General features: G+C 44.7%; 1 protein-coding gene and 1 long non-coding RNA gene across 2 annotated transcripts in view; one reads left to right on the top strand and one right to left on the bottom strand.

Moving 5' to 3' along the window:
* FAM102B (family with sequence similarity 102 member B) overlaps window positions 1–26,186 on the top strand; it is a 70,629-nt gene that overhangs the window by 19,550 nt on the left and 24,893 nt on the right. Inside the window, exons 3-8 of the mRNA XM_044301270.1 lie at window positions 5,959–6,079; window positions 8,399–8,428; window positions 8,869–8,985; window positions 14,463–14,509; window positions 16,280–16,383; window positions 16,465–16,560. Of these exons, the coding sequence (XP_044157205.1) occupies window positions 5,959–6,079; window positions 8,399–8,428; window positions 8,869–8,985; window positions 14,463–14,509; window positions 16,280–16,383; window positions 16,465–16,560 (515 nt within the window). The remainder of the gene's footprint in view (window positions 1–5,958; window positions 6,080–8,398; window positions 8,429–8,868; window positions 8,986–14,462; window positions 14,510–16,279; window positions 16,384–16,464; window positions 16,561–26,186) is intronic.
* Window positions 8,996–24,759, bottom strand: LOC122943493. The gene is made up of 4 exons (XR_006390872.1): window positions 24,640–24,759; window positions 14,731–14,901; window positions 14,416–14,520; window positions 8,996–9,664 (listed from the first exon to the last, which is right to left on the bottom strand). It is a non-coding gene; the product is annotated as an uncharacterized LOC122943493 (long non-coding RNA).

The following is a 26,186-nucleotide window of genomic DNA, read 5'->3' as shown; positions in this document are numbered from 1 at the left end:
CAAAGGGTTAATTGGGGTGCAGGGGGGTGATCTGGGGCTAAAGTGTGTGGTGTTTGGTGTACTCACTGTGAAGCCTGCTCCTCTGCTGAGACCAACCGACCAAAAGGACCAGCAGAGGAGCAGGGAAGCCATTTAACACATCATATGAGCGGAGACGCGAGATGACGCGCCAATGCGTCACTCTGCCTTCAGCTGCCGTCCCCGGACCGCGATCCTGCGTTAGGCGGTCCGGAGGCGGTTAAAGCGGTGCAACGCGGCTCACTTACATGCCATTGCCTCGCATAGGAAGGAATTAGTAAGTACTAGGACCAAACTAGAGGAACAGTTAGCTAACAAAGAACAAGATTATACTCAGAATCCTTGCCTTGAGACTAGAGGGGATTGAGAAGAGGCCCAGAGGAGATATCATCCTCATCTTCTTGATTATACTCAGAAGAAGCTAATGTATAAGACACAAGTGGTGTTCTCGGAAGGGGATAAAAATGGGAGGGCTCTGGCTTATTTAGCAAAAACAGAAAATCCTCAGACAGTGGTTACTACTTTTACTAATGCGGAGGGAATTCAGTTTTCCCAACCAAGGGATATTTGTACTCAATTTGCCTGTTATTATTCTGACCTATATACCTCTAAGTCGCCTTACACAGCTAGTGATATCCAGGAGTTTCTGAAGAAAGTGCAGCTTACTCCTCTTTCCCGCTCAGACAGATCTATTCTGGACGCTCCCATTGAGGTGGGGGAAGTTAGGACGACGATAGAAAGCATGATGGTGGGGAAGTCTCCTGGTCCGGAAGGTTTCCCGGTAGAATGGTACAAGACAGATATAGACAAACAAAGGGAGCGGTTGTTGAAACTCCTTAACTACGCCTTTGAGTCCAACAGTTTGCCCCTATCATTCATTGAGGTGACTATTGTGGTAATCCATAAACCAGGGAAACCTCCAGACCAATGCAGCTCCTATAGACCAATCTCTCTTTTGAATGTAGATGCGAAAATCCTAGTTAAACTCCTCGCTAGCCGTCTCAGGGATGTAATTTTGGCACTGATTGATCCTGATCAATCTGTTTTTATGCCGGGTAAGACTACCGACATTAATCTTAGAAGATTATTTACCAACTAGCAGGTCTCACATGATAACGCGGGTTCCCGGGCGATTGCTTCCCTCGATAATGAAAAGGCATTTGACTCGGTTGAATGGAATTTTATGTGGGAGACACTGCGCTATCTGGGCTTCCTCCAATCCTTCATAAAGTGGGTGCAATTGCTATACTGGGCCCCTACGGCACAGGTTAGAGTTAATGGGTATCTGTCGCGCCCCTTTGGCCTTCATAGAGTTACTAGACAGGGGTGTCCCTTATCACCGATGTTATTCGCCCTGGTTATGGAGCCTCTTACCCACTTAGTTATTAGATCGGGTCTAATTGAGGGATGGTCTATAGCGGGAATACAGGAAAAGATCTCGCTTTACGCCGACGACCTACTGGTATATCTAGCTGATACTGGGCCTTCCTTGGAGGCTCTATTGGATACCATAGATGGCTTTGGGAAATACTCGGGCCTTACGGTTAACTGGAGTAAATCTAGTCTCTGCTTAATAGATGAAATGGACCCCCAAGATATAACACCCTTGTCACGTTTGAGAGTAGTTGAATGTTTTGTCTATTTGGGGATTAGGATACACAGGGATCACAGGCAGTTTTATCGGCTTAATATAGTGCCCACCATGGAGTATATTACGCGTAAACTGGAAGCTTGGGAAAATCTGCCACTGACATTAATAGTTAGAGCGAATATGATAAAGATTGCACTGTTACCGAAACTTCTATATCTTTACAGAGCAGCTCCTACAAAGATCCCTCATATCCACTTTGATTCCCTAGATAAGATTCTGTCCCCGTTTTTGTGGAAACACCAGGCCCCTCGCATTGCTAGAAAATCTTTGAAAGACTTATATAATCAAGGGGGTCTAAGATTACCAGATATGTACTTGTACTACATCGCTGCCCAATTAGTGTATGCCTCTTGGTGGATTAGGGCGGATGCCAATAATCCTGAAGTGGTGTTAGAGGCGGCTGGTGGGTGCCTATGAGGCATTGGCCAACCTGGTGTATCGGGAGGGAGTGACCTCAGCCTTGCATTACACTAAAGCGATGGCTGCGGTGGTGATGGCTTGGAAGCAGTTGGTGGTGACGCACACTGAGAGTGAGGGAGGTGATACTTGGTCCCCGTATATACCTTTGTGGCGCAACAGACAGTTGCAAGAATTGTTCCATCTTTCGATTATGAATTTTGGCCCCAAAAGGGTGTGAAGTACCTTACTCAATTATATGTGGATGGGGTCTTCTGTTCATTTGAGAGCCTTTGTAGGGAATACAATTTGCCCTATACATGTTTCTATCGGTACCTCCAGCTGAGACACGCCTGTGAGGCCCAATTCAAATCCCTAGCCTTGTGTTTGAAATGTGGCCCCATTGAATCTGTGGCTCGGTTAAAACAACCTTTATAAACCTATGTGGTCACTCTATGTTGAAATTATGAAAATGCAAGAATCGCCGCTCTGTCGCTCCTTTGAGCGTTGGAAGGTTGATATCAGAGATCTAGAGGCGTCTCACCTGGAGGAACTGAGCTCTGTCTGGAAGAACACCGTAATAAGTGCTCGTGACCAGCTCATTCAACTTAAGTGGGTACACAGGGTTTATCTCACTCCAGTGCGTCTGCATCATATGCGTAAGCTCCCAGACCCTTCTTGTTCCAGATGTGGTGAGCCGAGACGATCTCTATATCACATGGTATGGACGTGTCCTGTTGTGCGGGGGTACTGGAGTGAGATTTGCAATTTTATCTCCTCGAAGTTGGGGCTTCCGGGGAAACTTTCTTCTATAGTTTGTCTGTTGGGTTTGGTGGCAGAAATAGTTCCTACTAAATATGGAAGAAAGTTGCTCCGTTTACTCATGTTCTATGGGAGGAAAATAATCCTTTTTGAATTGGAAACCACCAAAGAACCCTACTCTTGGTTCCTGGATCCAACTGATAAATGCTGATCTACAGATGAACAAACTCACTTATGTAGCGAGAGGGACTCCTGATAGATTCGATCAGATTTGGGGCTTATGGTTATATGCCCAGGGCGCCATCTGATTTTCTGTGTAGGGAACTGGGACTCCAGGATGAATGAGTGTGTGTGTGTGAGAATGGTTGTCTGATCCTGTACTAGTAAACATGACATGATGTATCGCAGGACTGCCTTCTTGTTTGTAACTGTGTTATTTTGATGTATTTCCTGTATAGGGATCCTTGTATAAGTACTGGATTACGGACTTGTCGTCCGGTTGTCTTTGTTTTTTTGTATCCCTCTGGGATTTGAGAAGTTTGTATTTTTTTAAAAAAAAATGCTTCTAGAAATAAATACTATAAAAAAAAAAAAATGAATTCTGTTATGCATTCTGCTACCACAGACCATAACTAAGGGTCCAGTCACACGTCAGCATCAGTTCCGCAATTTTGCGGAAGGGGTGCAGACCCATTAATTTTCAATTGGGCCACAAAAGATGCGGACAGCACCACCATCCGCACTTCCGTTCCGCGGCCCAACCCAAAAAAATTGAGCATGTCCTATTCTTGTCCGCAGCCACGGACAAGAATAGGTATTTCTATCATAGTGCTGGCCATGTGCGGTCCGCAAAATGCAGAGCGCACATGGCGCGTGTTTTCTTATTTTGCGGGCCTCAAAACAGTTGCGGACGTGTGAATGGACCGTTATGGTCCGTAGTAGCGGAATCCATAACGGAATTCTTAAAGGGGTTGTCCAGGTTCAGAGCTGAACCTGGACATCCCTCCATTTTCACCCCGGCAGCCCCCCTGACATGAGCATCGGAGCAGTTCATGCTCCGATGCTCTCCTTTGCCCTGCGCTAAATCGCGCAGGGCAAAGGCATTTTTCTGAGTTCCGGTGACGTACCGGGGCTCTCTATGGGGCTGACAGGAACCCCGGTGACGTCACCGGCACTGATGGGCGGGATTTGGCTCTGCCCTAGCCAGTAAAACGGCTAGGGCAGAGCTAAAGCCCGCCCCTCAGAGCCGGTGACGTCACCGAACACACTGCTGGACGGAAGTTACCGCCCGGCAGTGTGTTATTGTAAGCACAAGAGCCTGTGCCCTGCGCGATCTAGCGCAGGGCACGGGAGCGCATCGGAGCATGAGATGCTCCGATGCCAGGCTCAGGAGGGCTGCCGGGGTGAAAATAAGGGTATGTCCGGGTTCAGCTCTGAACCCGGACAACCCCATTAAATAACCTGAGCCTTGTATGCCGAACTTGAAAACACAAGTTCACTCAACACTAGTCGCAACGTTTTATCTCATAGCTTGAAAAGAGACTCTGTGAATGAGCTGAAGACTTTGAGACCACAGGGGTGAATAAAGTGTTTGAGAGCGCAGAATTTTTTTTCTTTATATAATATGTATATATATATATATATATATGTGTGATTTATTTATGTGGTGTAAAGTAGAACAGGCTTAGTTGCCCATAGCAATTTTTCACAGCTTCATTAGAAAATGAAAGGAGGAATCTGGTTGCTATGGGCAACTAAGCCAGTTCTACTTTACACCAGTTTTGATAAATCTCCCCCTGTGTACTTCTATGTGTACATAGCATTGTGTGTCGTCACACTGTACTAATCTATGTGGGAAAAGTGACCGCACAGTGCGCTACTGCGCAGTCTAGTATCAGAGAACATGAGCGCCCTGCTATCAGTGTGCACTGTGTTCTCCTCAGCGGCACAGGGGAGAAGGAGTCACGCTCTCCCTCCCCCTGCTAATAAGAAGAGAGAGGGGCGGGCGCACTGCACCACCAATGAAAGTTAACGTTTAATACAAATACAGGTGCCGGCAGCAGAATCACATAGCCGCGACCAGTGGCAGTTAACTGCCGTTGATCGCAGCCCCCAGTATTAAAATCATTGGTGGCAGTGGCCACAGGGTCCCCTCCCCTCCTCCTCATTGGTGGCAGTGGCAGCTTCTGATCGGTTACCATGGCAGCCAGGACACTACTGAAGCCCTGACTGCCATGGTAATATCCCTGCTGCTGTGTGTACTATGCACAGAGCAGCAGAGAGAGTGTGTAGTCCTATTCACCCTAATAGATCTATATCAGGGTGAATAGGACAAGGGATCAAAATATCCCGGATGTGGGGGCCAGAGCTGTGCTGTGTGACAGGTTGTGGGGGTGGGGCAGCAGAGCCGTGCTGTGTGACAGGATGTGGGGGTGGGGCAGCAGAGCCGTGCTGTGTGACAGGTTGTGGGGGCAGGGCAGCAGAGCCCTGCTGTGTGACAGGATGGGGGACGGGGCAGCAGAGCTGTGCTGTGTGACAGGATGGGGGACGGGGCAGCAGAGCTGTGCTGTGTGACAGGATGGGGGACGGACAGTAGAGCTGTGCTGTGTGACAGGATGGGGGACGGGCAGCAGAGCTGTGCTGTGTAACAGGATGTGGGGGCGGGGGAGCAGAGCTGTGCTATATAACAGGATGTGGGCCGGGACAGCAGAGCTGTGCTGTGTAACAGGATGTGGGGGCTGGGCAGCAGAGCTGTGTTATGTAACAGGATGTGGGGGCGGGGCAGCAGAGCTGTGCTATGTAACAGGATGTGGGGGCGGGGCAGCAGAGCTGTGCTATGTAACAGGATGTGGGGGCGGGGCAGCAAATCTTGTGCTGGTGCATGTGAAATCCACAGGAACACCCACATAGCATCACAGGAGATGACAGCAGTGAGCAAAACTTATATCAGAGCATTTCTGACGGCATGTGAAGCAAAGCTGATACCAGTAAATTAACAAGTGCAATTTTATTATGTGCTGCATTACAGTAAGATATGGGGTTATTGATTTTTAGTGCACAAAGTTGTCCATAGCCTTTAATATTCCATGTCTATTTGTTTCTTCATTTTTATTTTTTATTTTTATTTGTAGAGAGGTTGTCCAAGCCAACAGCGTCCGCTGGAAGAAATGTTTTTCCTTTATGTGCAAGATGAGCGCAAGTGCGGCCTCCGGCATTCTGGATCCATGTGTATGCAGAGTATCCGTGCGCAAGGTAAGGCTGCCACTGCTTCTACAGGAGCGGGAATGGCAGTGTGACCGACAAACCTGATTGATTTATGAGATTTGTCAGGGTTCCCCCATGTTGTCGATCATTTTAGCGATACGTGCTGCACTATTATTTTCATCAAAATTGATGGCTACCCTGACAGAATATCCTGGTGCATGTGTGAAAGCTTTAAGGTGGCCAAACACATTCAGAGGGTTGTCCAGTGGTGGTCATTTTTTTTTTTATATATGGCTTACAGGGGGTTAAAAATATATAAAAAACAAAACTAAAACTAAATACTGATCCCCCGCCACTGTTCTCCGCTGCTCTAAATACAGAAAATGCCTGGATATGCCTATTCAACCAGTCATTGGCCATGGTGGTGACCCGCCTATGCCAGGAATTGGCTGAGCAGCTCTTTCCTGGCATTTCCAAGTTGTCGGGCCAGGAAGTGAAGAGCAGCAGAGACAAGAGCAGCTTTGGTATGGCAGCAGTGGGGGAGAGGTAGTGAGCCATATATATCGCCATTCCTCTCTATACACATGTACACTCATGCGTGACTGTGCATGTGTTCTCAATGGGGAGAGATCTGCTGTCAGACGCCTCTGGTGGGGGTTTATCTCCCTTGAGAACAAAGAATGGTCATTTTGAAGTTCAACATGCTCATCTTTTTTTCCTCCTTGATATAGGCTGTATGAACATCAACAGAACATCAAATGCAAATTTAAGGGGGTCATTTACCAAACTGGTGCAAAGTAGAACTGGCTTAGTTGCCCATAGCAACTTTCCTTTTCCAAAGGAGCTGTCCAAAGTGAAAGATGGATTCTGACTGGTTGCTATGGGTAACTAAGTCAGTTCTACTTTACTCCAGTTTGATAAATGACCCCCTAAATCTTCATCCAGTCTTGGTGAAATTGGCAGTTTTGACCAAACTTAAACCTGTATTACACAGGCGAATTGTTGGGCCGATCATAGCTGACAAGTGTTCGTATGATCGGTGCAATACTGCCGCCGATTACCCGATAAACAAGAAAACACTCTTCCATCGGGCAATTGCAATCTTTCAGCAGGTTTAAAAATCATCTTTGGCCGGCGGCGGATCATGCTGTGCAATCACGCTCTGCTGCCCAGCAGTATTATTAATGCCCCCATCGGGCCCCTAGTAGAAATAAGGCCTCCTATAGTGCCCCCAGCAGTAACAAGGCCCCTCTATAAGTTACCCCTATAAGAGCCCGCAATAGTAATAAAGTCCCCTATAGTGTCTGCAGTAGGTATAATACCTCCTACAGTGGTCCAAGTATTTATAAAGACCCCTGTAGTAGCCCCAGTATTTATAAAGACCCCTGCAGTGTCCCCTCTGTTTTATTATATATACTTGCCCCCTCTGCATTAGTAGTATAATGACCCCCTCTGTCTTAGTAGTATATTGGCCCTCTCTGTATAAGAAGTATTGGCCCCCTCTGTATTAATAGTATAATGGCCCCCTCTGTATATGAAGTATTGGCACCCTCTGTATTAATAATATAATGGCCCCCTCTGTATTAGTAGTATATTGGCCCCCTCTGTATTAGTAGTATAATGGCCCCCTCTGTATATGAAGCATTGGCCCCCACTCTCTATATATAGTAATCCTCCCCACCCCCATAGTGCCCCCAGTGCTGCCTGCCTTAGGATGCATACATAAAAAATAAAAAAAATACTCACCTCTCTTCTTCACTCCGTCACCCCTTATGAGCTGTGTTCAGGCGTCCTGGCACAGACGGTCGCGAACACATCACCGTGCCCTCCTGCGCCACGTCATCACATTATCTCGCAAGACCTGACGCAGGAGGTCACAGTGAGGTAATCGTGATCTCCTGCGCCGTTCAACTGCCTCATAGGCTTCAGGCCTAGTGGCCTGAAGCCTATGAGGCATAACAGAGGGGACGGGAGCCATAGGCTTCCATCACCCTCATTTTCCTGCCTGCTGCCTTGCGCCCCCTGCAATTTGGCGCCCGGGGCAACGCCCCCCCCCCCCCCCCCCCCCATCCTACGCCACTGCTGCACACAAACAGTGATTCAGTATATGGACAGGCAATGGCATTAGCAATCACTCCTCCCCATACTGTGGAGGAGATTTCTGCATGTAATAGCAGTCGTATCCTTGACTGACGAGCAGACGACTACCGGGAAGGAACGTTTCCCTCCTGACAATGGTGTGACTGATTGTATAATGTAATACAGCCCTTAGTCTGATGTGTGTGAGCAGCTGTAGTGTCCACTACTTCTCATTACATGTACAGGAAGAAGTGTAAATCACTGATGTTTGTCTTCTACTTGTCTTAGGAGCTAAAAGGTGGAAAAGCATATGCCAAGGTAAGAATGCTTACTGGTAGTCACAGATCCTTTGTAATGTAAGCTGTAGCAATCGCATTTTACCAAAAGATAGAGGAAAGCAGCACTGAGGAGTAGTTAACCACATCCCCGATCAGAGGTCCAATTTATAGATTGATCAGTGGATAGACAGATTGAGAGACAGATTTCTTACATAGATAGATAGATGGATTGATATATTAGATTATATTGACAGACGGATAGGTTGGGTGGATAGGAGGAGGATAGATTGGGCTGATGAGTAGATTAGATAGATTGGATAATAGAGAGGATGGATGGATACATAGACAGGATAGACACATTGGGGTGTAAGTATAGTAGGGGCAGAGGCTCTGGTCGCACCTAGGTCCTGGAGCTCACTTGCTTCCCGGATTTCTGCTGGCGACAATTTTTGGGGGATTTTTGATTGTTTGTTCTTTCAGCTCGGTTTTGCAGACTTGAACCTTGCAGAGTTTGCTGGATCTGGCAACACAGTTCGGAGATGTCTCTTGGAAGGATATGACACCAAAAACACAAGGCAAGATAACTCTATCTTAAAGGTTAGTAAAGTTACCGGTGCAGCACTGATCCATGTTCTGTGTGATATTGGTTTAATGGATGAAGAACTGGACAAGCTCCAGGAGGCAGGCAGCCAATAAACCATTTTCTGCTAGCGTCTACGTTTTTGTTTTCTACAGTGATTTTTCATCCCCGTGGTTAGATATATGTGAGATTTTTTACAATCCCTTATTCTATTACAATGTCCTTTCATTTCTCTGAAGAGCCGGTAGAACAATTTTTGTCAACTTTAATGTACGCACTCGGGCAAAACCTGGATTACTCTTGTCATTGTTCAGTGATAATGTTAAGGGGGTGGGCACGTGAGGACAAACATTCGGTGGCCAGTGGATGCACACTTTTGACGGTATACCTCAGTTTTACATGCCAGTTTGGCCACTGCATGGGTAATGGCCAAACGCCCCCTCCTCTTGTTGATTGACAGGGCCAGCCGCGATCTCCTCCTCCGGCTGGCCCTGTCTGCATTTCAAAAATCGCGCGCCTGTCTTGATTCCTCGCAGGCGCTCTGAGAGAAGCAGGCTCGCCTCCTCAGCACTCCCTCAGTGCGCCTGCGCCGATGACGTCTTCTCTTTCGGTGACTCTTCCTGGGCGGATCCTGCATTGTATTGTACTCCAGAGCTGCATTCAGAGCAGGCATCAGAGATGGGAAGTAGACATACCCTTTGAAGAAGTTCAGGAGAAGCTAAAGTGAGGCTAAATACTAGAGGTGGCTCATTACTGATCATTACGTTGTCAGAGATACATTCCCTTGTAAGTTAGTACTTATAAAATTTGTGTGGCACTTCTCCTAAGGGTCAGTGGAGCATGTGTTGGTATGTGTATGTCTTGTGAGTTCTGCATATGTGTGAGTGGCATGTGTCCAGCACGTGGGTTAAAGGCTATGTACACCTTGTACTTGTTTATGATTGCATTTTACTCATTTTTGGCTAAAAAAATTTTTTTTTTTTTATATATATTTTTTTTTTATTAGTCTTTTTTTTTTAAATATTGAGCTTTCTGGCGCAAAGGGTTAACTGTTTTTTCTAGCTGTGAGACTGGTACTTTCACTTTGTGCTGGTCATTTAATAAACCTCATCTCTAAACTACTAAGAGGTTATAAACACTGATTTAAGCCACATTCTTATCAGTAAGATAAGGACTGAGCTATAATGAGTGTTTCTGATGTCAGAGAGCAGAGATAAGAAGCCCATCAGCTCCCCAACTGACAGAAGAGAGAGAAAATGCAAAGGGTGATATTAGAGAATCTCAGCTATATACAGAAAAAAGGGCTCCATATTTTTAATAAAGACCAATTGAAAAAAAAAAATTTTTAGCTTAAAATGAGTACAGTGTAGCAATTAAAGAAATTGCCCCCAAAGGTGTACATAGCCTTTAAGCCAGCGTGCATCATGTGTCCTGCATGTGAGTGACGAGTGTGCTGCTTGTGACTTGTGTATGTTTTGCGTGCTCTGTGTGTGTTTGACTTTGTATGCAATATCAGTGTGTGTTATGTATCCTGCCTGCAGGGATTCTATAAGAAGAGACTGCTGGGCCCGTCAGTGGTTAGCGTGAGCGATCATCATGTGTCCTAGTGCGCGTGCTGTATGCGTTTACTGTGTGAGAAGGACGTGGGGCGTCTGCAGCACGCGTCCTATGTGTTAGTGGAGCATGGGTGGCACATGTGCTATGTGTGAGTAACGAGTATTAGATATATATATATATATATATATATATAGATGGATACATGCTGTGTTGGAACAGATGACTTCAGGAGGAACACAGTTTTGGAAATATCCAGTATATATCATGAAGTGATATGTCACTGTGTAAGACACTGAAATATAGCATGATGATGATGGCCACCCTTCAAAAATTATTAGCATTCACTTTCTTTTTAGCTAATGAATACAATTAATGGCATACACTGCATTGTTAGGAAAGGCCAAAATCTGTAAACCTGTACTGTGTATGCTGCAACTCATCTAGACTATCATTACTGGAATGGTAATCACAGTCAGTCCGAGGAGATCATTGTGAATTATTAAATCTGCTTCTTCCTGGCTAATGCTCTTACAGCTCTGGGATAGAACACTTTTGCAGTGGCTTCTCATGTCTCCTTCCCATTGCCATTATAGATTTCAAGCACTGCCGAGAGGGATTGGATGAAAATGTATTATTCCTAAAAGGGCAGATGTTACGGAGAGAGAGGATGCAGTGGTTTTCCATTAGCTCATCCGCTTGTTTTCATTACATTTAGGAATATAACAGGATATGAGATGTGACTTTTTTTGAGAATTGTAACAAGTTCATTTAGCGTTAAACTGTAAGGCTGGGTTCACACGGGTGAGATTTCCGCGTGGGTGCAATGCGTGAGGTGAACGCAATGCACCCGCACTGAATCCGGACCCATTTATTTTTTATGGAGCTGTGCACATGAGTGGTGTTTTTTATTCATCACTTGTGCGTTGTGTACAAATCGCAGCATGTTCAATATTGTGCGTTTTTCACGCAACGCAGGCCCCATAGAAGTGAATGGGGCTGCGTTAAAAACGCAGGCATCCGCAAGCAAGTGCAGATGCGGTGTGATTTTCACGCACGGTTGCTAGGAGACAATCGGGATGGGGACCCGATCATTATTATTTTCCCTTTATAACATGGTTATAAGGGAAAATAATAGTATTCTTAATACAGAATGCATAGTACAATAGGGCTGGAGGGGTTAAAAATAAATAAAAAATAATTTAACTCACCTTAATCCACTTGTTCGCGCAGTCCAGCTTCTCTTCTGTCTTTATCTTTGCTGTGCATAGGACAAGGACCTGTGGTGACGTCACTACACTCGTCACATGGTCTGTCACATGATCCATCACCATGGTAAAAGATCATGTGATGGACCATGTGATGAGTGCAGTGACGTCATCAAAGGTCCTATTCCTCAAAGAAGAAGACAGAAGAGAAGCCGGGCTGCACGAACAAGTGGATGAGGTTAGTTAATTTTTTTTGTGTCACTGCTGAAGCCAGTCATGTGACAGGTTTAAACAGTGCAGGGACCAGAAGATAGGGGCAGCGCAGAGGACCAAAGCGGCGGGAAGCAGGTAAGTATGAATCTTTTGTTTCAGGGGCCATGCTGCAAGAACTTGTTAAAAAATATTTTTGACCGGAAAAGTGCCGACATTTCCTTCCATCCTGCCTCCTATTCATAAATCAGCGCTTTCCTTCACTGCAGAGGATGGCGCTCCCTGGTTATTACCGCCTCCTGTCCCCCAATTACAAGCACCATGCAATAATCAGTAAGCACTTTACCTTACTTGCAGCGAAAGCGCTCATTGGTTAACACTTTAATGACCAGGTCTGAAAGGCCTTAATGACCACATGGTGATTTAAACGGTTATAACTATTTTATTTGTTGGACTACCAAAATAATCATATAATATGTATAGTTTCACATGAATAGGGTGATAATTGAGACGGTTTTGGTTGGTGTGGGTGCGTTTTCTTTTATGTATTTTATTATTATTTTTAATCTTTTTTTAGCTTAATTTTTAATATATTTCTGCTACATACCGTATGTCCCCCAAGAGGTCTTAAAAAGACCTTTGGGGGACAATGACCCTTTTTTTTTTTTTTTGCACTTTTTTTTTCTTTTTCTTCTTTACTTTTATTTGTATTTTATTAATATTTTATTGTAATTTTTTTAATAATTGGTTTATTTCTTATTTTGTTAAATATATTTTTGCCATATTTGTCCCCAAAGAGGTCATAATTATTATTTAGCACTTTTCCTTTTTATTTTTTATTTTATTATTTATTTATTTTTAAATATATATTTTTGCCACATAATATGTCCCCTAAGGGTTCATAAAAAGATTGTTGGGGGACAGTAAACACTCTTTTAGTTAGCATTTATTCCTTTTTATTATTTTCTATATTTTTATGGTATTTTATTTTTATGTTTTCTTTATAATTTTCTATTTTTTTACCACATATTTTATGTATTTATTTTTTCTTTTATTTGTATTTATTTATTTTTTAATTGCTTTTAATTTTTTTTTTTTATAATTTAACTTATTTTCTTAGATATTTTTTTTCACATAATTTGTTCCCAATATGTCAATGAAAGACCTTTGGGAGACAATAAGAGATTTTTTATTTATTTTTTTGCATTATTTCCACTGTAACTGGGGCATCCAAAGGAGCCCCAGTTACCGGGAAAACCAGCCTGCTGGGGAGGGGGTTCTTTGTAAAAGGCAGAGCTGATCAGGGTCTACTGACCCTGCAGCTCTGCGCTCCTCTGCCCCTAGCACACCCAGCGATCATGTGATCACAGGGCTCTACCCTGCAGAACGCTCATAGAGGAGAAGGCAGAAGCGGGGGTTACAAACCATGGGTCTGGAGGCCGCATGCAGCCTGCTGGCCGCTGGTTGTGCACCCCTGGTTTAGTGCATGCAGCTCCTATGCAAGTGCATGCAGCTCCTATGTCATGCCCCCTTCAATTCTAACGGGAGATCTGGGGAGAGATAGATGGCTATATGACTGCAGGATCAGACTACACAGAGTTTGTTTGTAGTCTGTTACCATGGATATAGCTAGTGTAGGAGCTGTAGGCACAAAGGATTGGAGATTTTTATATAGGAGTATATGTAAAGTTTCTTCATTTTCTATTTTAGATGCAGTAGAAATAACAATTGGTTTGCAAAAGTGAACGGCCCTTAAAAGGCTTGTGCACATTGGGGAGGGGGGGGGGGGGTGGGGGCAAACCCTCTACAGTTTGGCAGACGTGTCAAAGAAAGCATACTCACCTGCTTCCCAATGCTGGCTCAGCTCCCAGGATGTAAACTTCTGTCTAGACGCCACTGCAGCCAATCTCTGGCCACAGCGGTGACCTGCTTGCGTCACGTGATCATTTGACATTACACAAGGGGAGAAGGTCACTGCTACCGCCAGCAATTGGCTGCAGCAGCGTCAAAACAGAAGTTTACCTCCTGGAAGCCAAACAGAGAAGCCGAGGCCGGTGAGAGAAGGAGCAAGGAACCATCACTTTGAAGCAGGTAAGTGTGCTTAGCCTCCGCAGGTTTGCCAAAGATAGGAAGTTTGCCAACCCCCTTCCCCCAAAGTTGCATAACCCCTTTAAAGCAATTCTTTTCAAATGTCCTATCAGGGCATTCTGAGTCAATACAGGGGGTCTCCTGCTCATTCTCCCCTCTGTTAGCCAGAGAGTTGTATACTAGTTACACATGAGACTAGTGTACCTTTTCAAAAATCATATGTCTCTTTTGATTTTCCTGCAATTAAATTACAGAGACAAAATGTCATGTGAAATGTATTTGACTTTATAAGGAAGCACTTAAATGTGATTGAAAAAACATGCTTCTTGTAAAATGTTCAGCCTTTACCCACATGATTGTATGTAGAAATGGAAGTTGCCCTTTTACCTGTGCTATAGTTAGATTTACTTTCATACACTGTGTATTTTTTGTAGGTTGGGATAAGTATGCAGCTCATGTCTGGAGACCCCTGCTTTAAAACGTGAGTTGATCCTATAAAAAAAAAAAATTATATCGTATTGTGAAGAGTATTGTACTGATGGAAAAGTCCATTCAACACGTGCAAAAGCATAGATTGTTCATACATTTCTCAGACAAGTCCCCTCCAAACTGAGGTTAGCACAATTCTCCAGTTCTCTGGTTTCATAATGATTTTTTATCTGCCCAGAGTACCCCAAAATCTGCACATTTTGCCCCTTATACCTGTTTTTTTCAGCGCTTTCCTTCTCTTTTTGCATTGCTGCAGTCTACATGCAGAACTTCCTGTTTCGTCATCTGCCTACTGTTTTTTCAAACCAAGCCCAGCATGCTTTGCTCTGTAATCTTGCACAGGACTTTCTCCGGGTAACCAGCATGGAGAAGACGGAAGAACTACTGCAAAGAGAACAATGTGACAGTCAAAGCAAGCACTGAGAAACAGTACAGAGCGAAGCATTCTGGGTTTGGTTAGAAAACCCAACAGGAAGCTGATAAAAACAGGAAGTTCTGCAGGTAAACATCCTGCCAGGATACAGAAATACTGACAACAGGGGAAGAAAAACGTGAAAAACAGGTGTGTGGGACAAAAATATCTGTGTTTGGGTACTCAAGACAGATGAAAAAATGTCATTATGAAACTGGAGATGTTTATGATGGATTTAAAAAGGACTTGTCACCAGAGCATGTGATGCACCATGTTATGGAGCAGGAGGAGCTGAGCAGATTGATATATAGTTTTGTGGGAAAAGATTCAGTAAAACTGGTAATTAATACATTTATATCTCTGTTTTTCTTTGAAGCTAAGACCACCTCGGTTAACAGCTATCTCTGTATACACACTTACACAAGGAGTGCTATAAATCATTGATGAAGCCTTTCCCGTGCACAACTGAAGTCAGAAAAAGCAGAAATTTAAATGAATAATTGAAATGTTATACTGAACCTTTTCCCACAAAACTATATCAATCTGCTCAGCGCCTCCTGCTCTATAACATGCTGCCTGCAGTTTACACTTCATTTGATGGTGACAGGTCCTCTTTAATGCTTCAGTGCAGTCGGGCAGATGAAACACATCTGAAGCCCGAGTGGACTGCTAAACCAGGTAAGACATGTTTACAACTGCAAAGGCACATCCTAATCATACCGGCTATAAGCACCCCAGTGGGCATCTCATGAATTGGATCTATGGCCTCCATATGAGCAAAGTGGACAGTGGGTCTTCATAGCATGAGCGATGGGTACTGGAGACTGAAAAAAACTACTGCTGGGCTAGTTTCTCCTAAGTACCAGAACAGCACTGCTGAGCTGCCTAATGACACAGTACTCAGCAGCAGCATAAGAGCAATATCTGGGGTGGGGCCAGTAATGTGTGGAGAAGCAGGGGTAGACGTGTCGGTGTAATGTGCAATTTGCCATATTAAAGCAAAATAAAATTAACAATCAATCACCTTGGGGGAATATATCATTGGCACCCACGACCCAACATGTTCGCACTTTACACCTGAAATCTATGCCAGCTCCCTACTGCACTGCCGTAGATTTCAATTTCTCTCATGGACCTCCCAAAGACGCACAAGAATTGTTACCTCTTAATACTTCTGGTGTATTGTACGGCGGCAGGTTTATTAAGAGTAGCATAAGACACACGAGTCTTACCACATCTCCCGTTTGTATTCCAGTTCCCCCACAAAACATAAGTAAATAAATGACCCCACTTCTAGAAAACCTTCTGTATCGCATAATAAGCAGTTAGCACGTCCTCTTTCTCTCCCAGGGCACCTTCCACCGGCACCTCTTTTGCAGTCCCTGGAGATTCTGACTCTTTGCACGAAGACCGGAAAGGGCGAGAGACTATGAAACTGCACTTGGGAGTTGCCGGTATGTTTGCCGATTATATGCTCACTACGTTCACTGTATATACTCCTTTTTTAATATAATCTATATCTGTATTATTTTAAGACCTTTCCTCAAAGAGCGCTTCCGTCCCTGACGAACTTGGGGCATGTGGACATTCCAGGACATCGAGTTACGCCAGTCAGCAGTCTAAAGCATCAGGTATGTATGAGTAAAAGGGACAATGGAGGGCTTGTCTTCACACTGAAGAATAGGCTAATCTTGTTCAACCTGCTGGTTCTGTGGGGAAGTCTGTACCTTTAAGTAATCTGGAATACTAGGGTAGGGCCGGTGCCACACTGCATTGTTTTTTTTTTTGTAAAAATAAAATAAAAAATACACATTCAAAGATGCCAGCCTTGTGCTGCATTTTTATGGCATATTTTTTTGCAAGCCATGCATTTTCTAACCCACTGTTATGTCACTTCCTCTGTAGATTAATATAAAAAAAGACACTGTTAGAAAAGAAAAACACGTCACAAAATACCACAACACACAATGACACTTGCATTTTTCAAGCAGGACAAAAAAAAAAGAACAAAGGTCTATGGGACAAAAAGTGTTACAAAATGAGGCAAAAACATGACACGCAGAGCATGCTGGGATCTAAAAAAAAACTGACCCAGAGAATGCAACATAAGTACCAACATAAATGCCACAAATAAATTTAGAACCCCTCATACACTTACATGTGTCCTAAATCATGAGAGGGGAGAAAGCTGCTGTGAGATGCCCTGAGAACGGAGAACACCTTGTTTAGAAGCCATGCAATGCACTTCTAGGGGAAAAAAGGTATGCAAATTAGCTTACCACTTGCAAAGTAGCTATCCTATAAGTCAATGTTTGGCCTTTTAAACAGACCTTAAAGGAGTTGTACCGGACCTGTAAAGGAAAGCTTACTTTTATTTCTCGCCTATGACAGCACCCCTGGAGAGACCGCCTCCACCTCCTCAGTACAGGAAACAGAAACCAGAGCCGCCTTTTTAAAGGAGGGATCACCCCCTTATCCCAGTTCTGTTTCCTGTCCTAAGTGGCAGGAGGGAGTCGGATCCGCTGAAAGAAAGATTTATAACGACAACTGCGGGGGCCCCGGTTATTGAAATAGTGTGAGGAGGGTTACACCGTGCGGCGCAAGTTCTCCTCCGGGAGCGGCTGCAAAAGTCTTGGCTCCCTTCTCTTCCTTACCCCTTCGGTCCTCCTTCCTGGCCTGGGACGGTCTTCACCTTCTTGGGCTCCTGCGAACCTCTGCAGCCGTGTTCGCATGTTCGGCCGCCGACCCGCGTGTTTACTTCTGGGTTGCGGCGGTGGGAGGAAGCTATGCTATGGACCAGAAGGGGAGGGATAAGCCCAGCCAGCTCACTAACACGTTGGATGAGAAGAGTGTGTACAGTACCTCAATTTGGGCAGTTTGCTGTGTAAGAGATGGCGCAGGTTCAGCGCGCAGAACCCACGGAGACCACCAATGATGCTTCGGTACCAGGATGGGGTAAGAGGGGTTTGACCCCCACATGAATATTATTTATGTATATGCTCATGAGGTCATTTTTTTGCTTAGGTATCAAAGGAGTCTTCCAGGAAGACCCTCCAGAATAAAGGAGCAGGAATGTGGTGTATGTAAGAAGCTTCCTTCTGCCTGCACAAAACCTATATGTCAAGCTTGTATCAGCTAGTTAATGGAGGAGGAAACTCCATCTTTAATGGGCAGCATTAAACATATGATACGTGAGGAAGTCAGAGAATCGGTTAGCAGTCCCGGTACTTCTTCCGCTGCTGCTCAAGACACCCCCTCCGATTCTTCTGAAGACGAGGCCGCAGGGAGAGCACATTTCCATGTGGAGAACATTAGCTCCCTAGTAAAGGCGGTTAGGGCTACGATGGGGTTGGAGGATCAGCAGCCACAGCATTCAGTTCAGGATTCAATGTTTGAAGGATTAGGCCCCAAGAAGAGGAAGATATATGATGTGCTTAAGAACATTCATGAGCTGATTACCAGAGAATGGAAAAGACTGGGTAGCACATTTTTTGTTCCCTCTTCAGTTAAGCGGAAGTATCCTTTCGATAAGGAATTGTCTGCCCCTTGGGATAGAGCCCCAAAACTGGATGCCCCTGTAGCAGAAATTTCCCAAAAAGCTGTGCTCCCCTTTGAGGACATGGGTTCACTCAAGGACCCAGTGGACAGAAGGGCAGAAGTGTATTTAAAGAAAAATTGGGTAGCCTCTGCGGCAACTTTTAGACCTGCCATTGCTGCTACATCTGTTGCTAGGTCCATGAAAGTGTGGATGGGGGAGCTAGAGGCTCACATTAAAGGGGGTACCCCTAGGGAGCAATTGCTTTTTTCCTTTCCTGTTATAAACAATGCCTTGGATTTCTTAGCTGACGCTTCTGCGGATACCTTGAGATTTTCCACTAAGGCCTCTGCCTTATCCAACTCTGCCTGGCGGGCTATTTGGTTAAGGGGCTGGAAAGGAGACGCCAGTTCCAAGGCAAAACTGTGAGCTATCCCTTGTCGGGGAGAATTCTTGTTTGGGCCTGTTCTTGATGATTTATTAGAAAAGGCCTCAGACAATAAAAAGGGCTTTCCCTCTAATAGTCAGCCACCCAAAAGATCCTTCCGTCCCAGATTTAACAAAGGGTTCTTTCAGGGGAAAGAAAGAGCTAGACAGTTTGCAGGTCCAAACACAAAGAATAGGGGTTTTCTTTTTTCCAGGTACGATGCGTCATAAAAGCAGTCCCAATGACGCCAGGGCTCCCGTTGGGGGTTGTCTGTCCCTCTTTGTACGCCAATGGCAGAGGATCGCCCCTGGATAAAGTCTGTAATAGAGGAGGGCTTAAAACTAAAGTTCCAGAGGGAAAATTTGTAGTTACAGATTTCCGGTCAGATCCTGTAAAACATTCTGCCATAGTTACAGAAGTTTTTCCCTAATAGAGAAAAAAGTGCTAGTAAGTGTCCCAGAGCAGGAATGGAAAGAGGGATTTTATTCGACTCTCTTTTTCTGGTCAAAAAACCAAATGGCTCGTTTTGAGCCATAATAAACTTGAAGTGTTTGAACCATTTTTTACAGTACAAGAGGTTTCGTATGGAGTCCATCAGATCGGTAGTGAACAATCTTTACCCGGGCTGCTTCATGGCCACAATAGACCTGAGAGATGCATACTACCATGTCTCCATTCATCCCAGCCACCAGAGGTTTCCAATGGTTGTGGTCCAGTAATGCTTGGAACATCTTCAGTTCCAAGCATTAACATTCGGGCTCTCTCAGGCTCCGAGGGTCTTTACAAAGATTATTTCAGAGATGATGGCCCACGTCAGGGAGCAGGACATCATCATTATACCATATCTGGACGATTTTCTACTAGTGGCCCGGTCAGATCAGATTCTCTTGGGTCAGATTGCCTGGTTAAGAGAGGTTCTAGAGAGGCTGGGTTGGGAAATAAGCCTAGAAAAATCCAGTCTATACGCAAGCCAGAGATGCAGTTTTCTGGGAATGATTCTGTACTCCACTTCCCAGAAATGCCTACTACCCCTGCAAAAAGCCTTATTGATCAGGTCAAGAGTTCAGCTTCTTCATTAATCCACGTCATTCACCATAAGAAGAGGCCATGTCGGTACTGGGTCTCATGACATCTGCCATTCCAGGAGTGGAATGGGCTCAGTATCATTCAAGGTCTCTTCAGCTACAGATCCTGCAGCACTGGGACAAGAGTCTCCCCTCTCTGGACATGGAGATGTCTCTGTCCTCCCAGACCCTAGATTCCTTAGATTGGTGGATTGATTTAAAGAACTTGCAGAGGGGAGTTCCTTGGACCAGGGAGGCGGTTCTCCCCTTAACCACGGATGCGAGCCCCTCCGGTTGGGGAGCTCATGTGGAGTCCATGCTATTGCAGGGCAATTAGGACAGCAGTTCTCTCCCAGTCGCACAATTTCAGGGAGTTGGACGCTATCAGGATGGACTTTATACAAAGTCTTCCAATCATCAGGGGCATAAATGTTAAAATTTATTCGAACAACATGACAGCAGTGGCTTATATCAACCGACAGGGAGGGACAAGAGCTCAGGGCCTAATGTCTCTAACTTATCAGATTTTCAACCTAGCAGAAACTTCTCTATTATCTCTTTCTTCACCTAAGAGGTTCAGACAATACGAAAGTGGACTACCTCGTCATCATCTATACCAGGGAGAATGGTCCCTAGATCAGGGGATTTTCAACCAAGTAGCAGCTTTGTGGGGTACGCCGGAGATAGATCTCTTTGCCACCAGGTCAAACAGAAAAGTAGGGGTCTTCTTTTCTCTTTCTCCGGAGGAGCATCCGAGAGCGGTGGATGCTCTGGCCCAGTCTTGGAAGCAGGCTCTTCTATATGCCTTTCCCCCACTAAAGCTGCTTCCAAGGGTCCTCAAAAAGATCAGAGAGGAGGATGCCACGGTAATAGTGATGGCTCCCTTTTGGCCGAGAAGGGTTTGGTTTTCCTGGCTCCGCAAAATGTCAATAGCAACACCTTGGGTACTTCCAGAATCCGAGGAGCTTCTATCTCAGGGTCCAGTTTTTCACCCAGAGGTGAGAAATCTGCACCTGACTGCCTGGTTATTGAAAGGGAGATTTTAAAGAGAAGGGGTCTCTCTGAGGAACTAGTAGACACGCTGGCCAGTAGGAAAAGGGTCACTTTCGAGATTTACCTTACGCCCGACATCCCGCTTGTGTTGTGATTTTCTACAAGAAGGGTGGAAGAAAGGCCTAGCACTTTGAGGGTCCAGGTTTCAGCCTTAAGCGCCTTATTTGAGTTTAAGTTAGCAGTTCACTTAGCAGTTAGCAGTGTAATCTAATCAATCTGCTTCTCGGTACTGTCTCTCCACTTCTTTTTCTCACGGCCTGCAATGCTCCGATTGGCTCACCCTATGTAAACATCCAGGTTGACATTGCGGTCAGTTATTGGTTGAGGCGGAGCCCAGGTCCCCTGGCATCGCGTAACCATTTGTCATGCCGTAAGGGGGAGCTCGTCGCCGTTATGGCCTGTGATTGGCTGCGGTGATGTCAAACCAGATGTTTACAGCGAGGGAACCTACGGAGAATTGCCGGTCGGGAGAAAAAGGAGAGGGAAGCGGGTAAGTAAACCTTGTATCATGTGACCATTTGTCATGCCGTAAAGGGATGGTCACCACTATGGCCAGTGATTGGCTGCAGTGATGTCAAACCAGATGCTTACAGTGAGGGAACCTACGGAGAATCGGGAGAAAAAGAAGCGGGTAGCCAGGAAGCAGTTAAGTAAACTTTGCTTTACAGGTCCAGCCAAGTAGGGGGGTTTGCTAAAAATTGCCCTATTCTTGCACAGCCCTTTTAAGATGCAACCTAAGATTATAGCCAAACCAGTACTTGAGTACAAAAGGATCGTATAGTTGAAATCTGAGTGCTGATCCCTTTCTCCTGACGTTTCTTTGTAGGGTAGTCAAAGGGCTCCAATACACCTTAGATGGTCGGCTAGTCCCACTGAAGTCCGTGGATTCAGCCATTTATCTAATGTGCATGGCCAATTTTACGTTCGTCTTTCTAGAGCAGGGGAATCATGAGACAGTCATACAATAAAACACGTCTTCAGGATAAAACCCATGCGGATGGGTGGGGGAGGGTGGTATTGCAGAAACTAAAAAGATTATAAGCTCTATGGTTATTTATGGGGGAGACAACGAACATCTCAGACCCAGATCTCACTGATCGAGAAAAGTTTATCAGATATTTGATGTGTGCAGAGCAAACTGTAGAAAAGGTGATTGCTCCACATTACTTATGCAATGAAGTGCAGCATTCCAGTGACTCACTGCTGAACACTGCTGCTTCTCAACAAAATATTTTCATGGGTTGCTAATGACCAGTAATCCTCTATCTATATTCCATAGACAGAAGTGAGCAGACAGCCAGAGACTCCAACATTGAAGGTTTGCCTTTTTTTTGTGTACTTTTAAAATTTCCAAATGTCGGTGCTCTAAGGCTTTTCTGTGGTCCCATACTGGCTTGAGGACTCGTGCCATGGTTTAACACAGTTGCCTCAAACTTACAGGTATTACAAATTATACATTTTTAGACCCTTCAGGGCAACTACTGATGTGCCTTATTGCCCGCAGCATTAGAAAAATGTCCACGAAACGACAAATGTGTTTAGAATATTTTCCGCCTCCTGCTTATTAATATTCAACCAGTTGGTTCCAATCTCGTCGGCTGTGCTAGACTTTGTGATGCATTGCAATATAACCTTTCAGAGGGACGCCACTTACTTAGGAATAACGGTCTACCTACCAGCAACCATCAGTGAAACCATCCAGCAACCATCCGTTTTTACTGACGCCCCATTCACTTCTATAGAACCAGAGCTGCATGAAAAACGCAGAATATAGAACACGCTACGATTTTTCCTGAACACAGAGATGATGCGTGATAAAAGTGCCTCCCTACTGTACCGCATCGTATCTTCCAGATTGCATCCGTGATACGGATCATACATGGCCTGGGCCCGTATATTGCAGACCCGCTATTTGCAGGCCGCAATGTGTTCACGGTCCGCCCACGGTCGTGTGCATGAGCCCTTACAGTAATGCAAATTTATAGATACCACAGACCCAAAGGGGTTGATTTAGCAAGACCAGCACTTTCTGTGCTGGTCTTTTTATCCCCTGCTCTGTTGGAGCAGCTCAGGCCCTGTCATAAATTAAACATATCCTCAGACAGTCCATGCGCCTAAACAGAAATTTACAGAAGCTCAGAGTTGCAATAGATTTCTGGCTTCATTTGCTCCGGAAAACTAGCGTAAATTAAGATAAATTAGTCGCAGCTGCTGGCCACACCCCCTTCCCATCCTTGCCACTCCCATTTTATGAAAAGTGGTCAGGGTGGCTAGAACCTCGGAGATGCAACCATTTTTTTAAATTTCGCAGTTTAAAAGTTTGTGGCTGTTTAACACTTTTCAGGCACAAGGGAACATAAATTGCCAGGCTCCCTGATAGAAACCTGAAGGGGCCCTATTATAGTCAGTGGGGTCAGTTAGGCACCATTATTGTATTAGAGCAGCTTTTGCGCTGCTTTTTTTTGTTGTTGAAAAAAGTGACACAGGTGTGAACATAGACCCCTGAGGATCTGACTATCTAGCACCTACACTACATCAGTGTGTGTAATGCCCATTAAGGCTGGGTTCACACTTGAGCGTTGCGCAAACGCGCGTTTTAGACGCGCATTTTTATGCGCGTTTTTGTAATAGTAAACGCGCGTTTGACGCGCGTTTGTGTGATTCACTACAGTGTCCTATGGCCACAAACGCCCCAAAAGTCGTTCATGTACTTTTTGGAGCGTCGGGCGTTTTACAGCGCGATCGTACGCGCTGTAAAACGCCCAAGTGTGAACCATTCCCATAGGGAATCATTGGTTTCTCCTTGTTGAGCGTTTTACAGCGCGTAGGAACGCGCTGTAAAACGCTCAGGTGTGAACCCAGCCTAAGGCCCCTTGCACATGAGCACGTCCGAATTAGGTCCGGATGCGTTGCGTCTGCGATCAGGGAAAATCGTGCAAGTAGGTACGCAATTGCAGTCAGTTTTGACTGTGATTGTGTTCTGATGTTCAGTATTTAGCACGCGAGTGCAAAACTGACTCACAGACCCGAACCCGGACTTCTTCACTGAAGTTCGGGTTTGAGTTAGGTGTTCTGTTTATTTCATTATTTTCTAAAATGTGGCTTTAGGGGTTAGAAAATTTAAAAAAATGAACTTTCCTCATCCTGTTGTTCGTGCAGCCGGCATCATCTTCTTTCAGGACCTGCCAAAGGACCTTTGATGAGGTAATCGCGCTCACCACGTGGTGAGCGTGGTGACGTCAGCGCAGGTCCTACTGAATGAAGATAGAAATCTTCATTCAGCAGGACCTGCGCTTACGTCACCGCTGAGAACCAGCATCATAATCATTGCAGCCCAGGCCTTAAAAAGAGTCAAATCTACCTGAGAAGAGTCCTGGTTATTCCTAATCTCCTGCTCTCCCGCCCATCTGCTGATGATTGGCAGTTCTCTCCTAGAGAGAAAGGGAGAACACTAGGTAGAAGCCGTCAGTTATCAGCCGGTGGGCAGGAGAGCAGGACTTCATCAATAACCAGGACTCTTCTCAGGAGGCCGTGACTCTTTTCCAGGCCCAGTCTGCAATAATTGTCATGTTTTTTCTCGGCAACCACTTACTTTTAACTTATAAATGACAGACCGCTGAAATCATCTCACCTGCCTTTTCTTCATCCTTCCGTTAGTATGGGCAGCATAAAGTTGATGACAGGTTCCCTTTTACACCGTTTGCCTAATGTTAATAATAATGTAGTGTAGGTAGTAGATATGATATTTTCCGAAGCCCAGAGTCAGTATGGTGCACTAAAGCCCAGTTTTTACTCCTTCCAATTTTAAGGAAATGATACCAGCAGCAGACTGGCGTTGGGTGGTTACTTGTCAGCAGGCAGTGGGAGTCCCAGTGAGGCTGTAGTCGCGCTGGCATTGCACATCCTGTTTTTAAGGCTCCATGATGAATCCTTTTTTTAGACTTCAATAAAGGACTGATCGTTTATTTATTTTTTGTTTAGAAGCCTGGTTCACCGCTTATATTTGTTGCTGAATCCGTTTTGTAATGGACCCTCATGCATTCCATTGATTTCTAATGTGTCCACTAGGTTCATGTTGTTGTTTTTTCCTCTGGTGCAGGTAACAAGTAGAAAACCCGCCACGTGGATGTTTTAGTGCTTAAAAAAAATATAAAAAAATTCTTATTGTGTGCGAACGCTAAAAAATGAGCACAAACCTGTCATCTTAATTAGCGGGTTGGTTTAGGGAATTTGAAGAATGTGCCTCCGTTTACAATTGCTCTTTTTCCCATGGTCTTTGTTTCACTGTAGCAGTTCTTTCTTTTATGTTGCTGCTTGTATATGGCGGAAAGCAAATATTAGCTTTTTACTTTGTACCTGCCAGGAAGATGGTTGATTCCTGTGTAAACTTTCTTAAAAACACCTACAAAAAGACCGGTATTAGAACAGGTTTATGGCCAGAAGACCTCGCAGGACGCCCTGTATGTGTACGCCTGCGGGCACGCAGAGAGGTTATGGAACCCCTGTACGCTTTTCCTATCTTGTATTGCTTACATAGCGTTCATATGCAAAGCAGGGTTATGCGTTGTGCTTGGCATGACGTGACTAAGCCGAAGCTGCACCCTAGCCACCAAGACAAAAATATCCTTTGATTCATGTTGATTGCTCAGTTTATGATTTTTATTTTTATTTTTCATTTTCTGTGCAGCTGAAAACGCAGCCTTGTATTGAAGTGAACACTCAGTGGTTAAAAAAAAAAAAAAGCTATAAAAAAGCTCTGATTCTGCACTAAATTTTGTTGGCGGATTTTCAGAATCCATCATGTGAACCATACCCATTGTGTTTTGTTGCAGATTTGATCTCTCATATTGAAAGCTATGAAATCCATTGCTGCAGATTTTGAAATCTTTACTTTAGATCCGTATAGATGAAAGTTTCAAAATCTCATCTACGGTACTGGTACTGTATGATCCTGGTGATCTTCCATCAGTAAGGCTGCTGCCGCATTATGTTTCTAGGGACATTTTGCTTCAGCTTGTAAAATAAAAAAACTTAAAATTCAATTTTTAATGAACACTTTTGGGGTGTGTTTTTTTTTTTTTTTTTCCCAATTTTTGTTTCCTATAGAAAAGTGTATGGGAAAACACCGGAAAACAACACATCCCAGAACATGCTGCAATTTGATTAATAAAAAAAAAT

This window comes from Bufo gargarizans, chromosome 7 (assembly GCF_014858855.1).
Source record: "Bufo gargarizans isolate SCDJY-AF-19 chromosome 7, ASM1485885v1, whole genome shotgun sequence".
NCBI lineage: Eukaryota > Metazoa > Chordata > Amphibia > Anura > Bufonidae > Bufo > Bufo gargarizans.
This window is presented reverse-complemented; position numbering and strand designations above follow the sequence as displayed.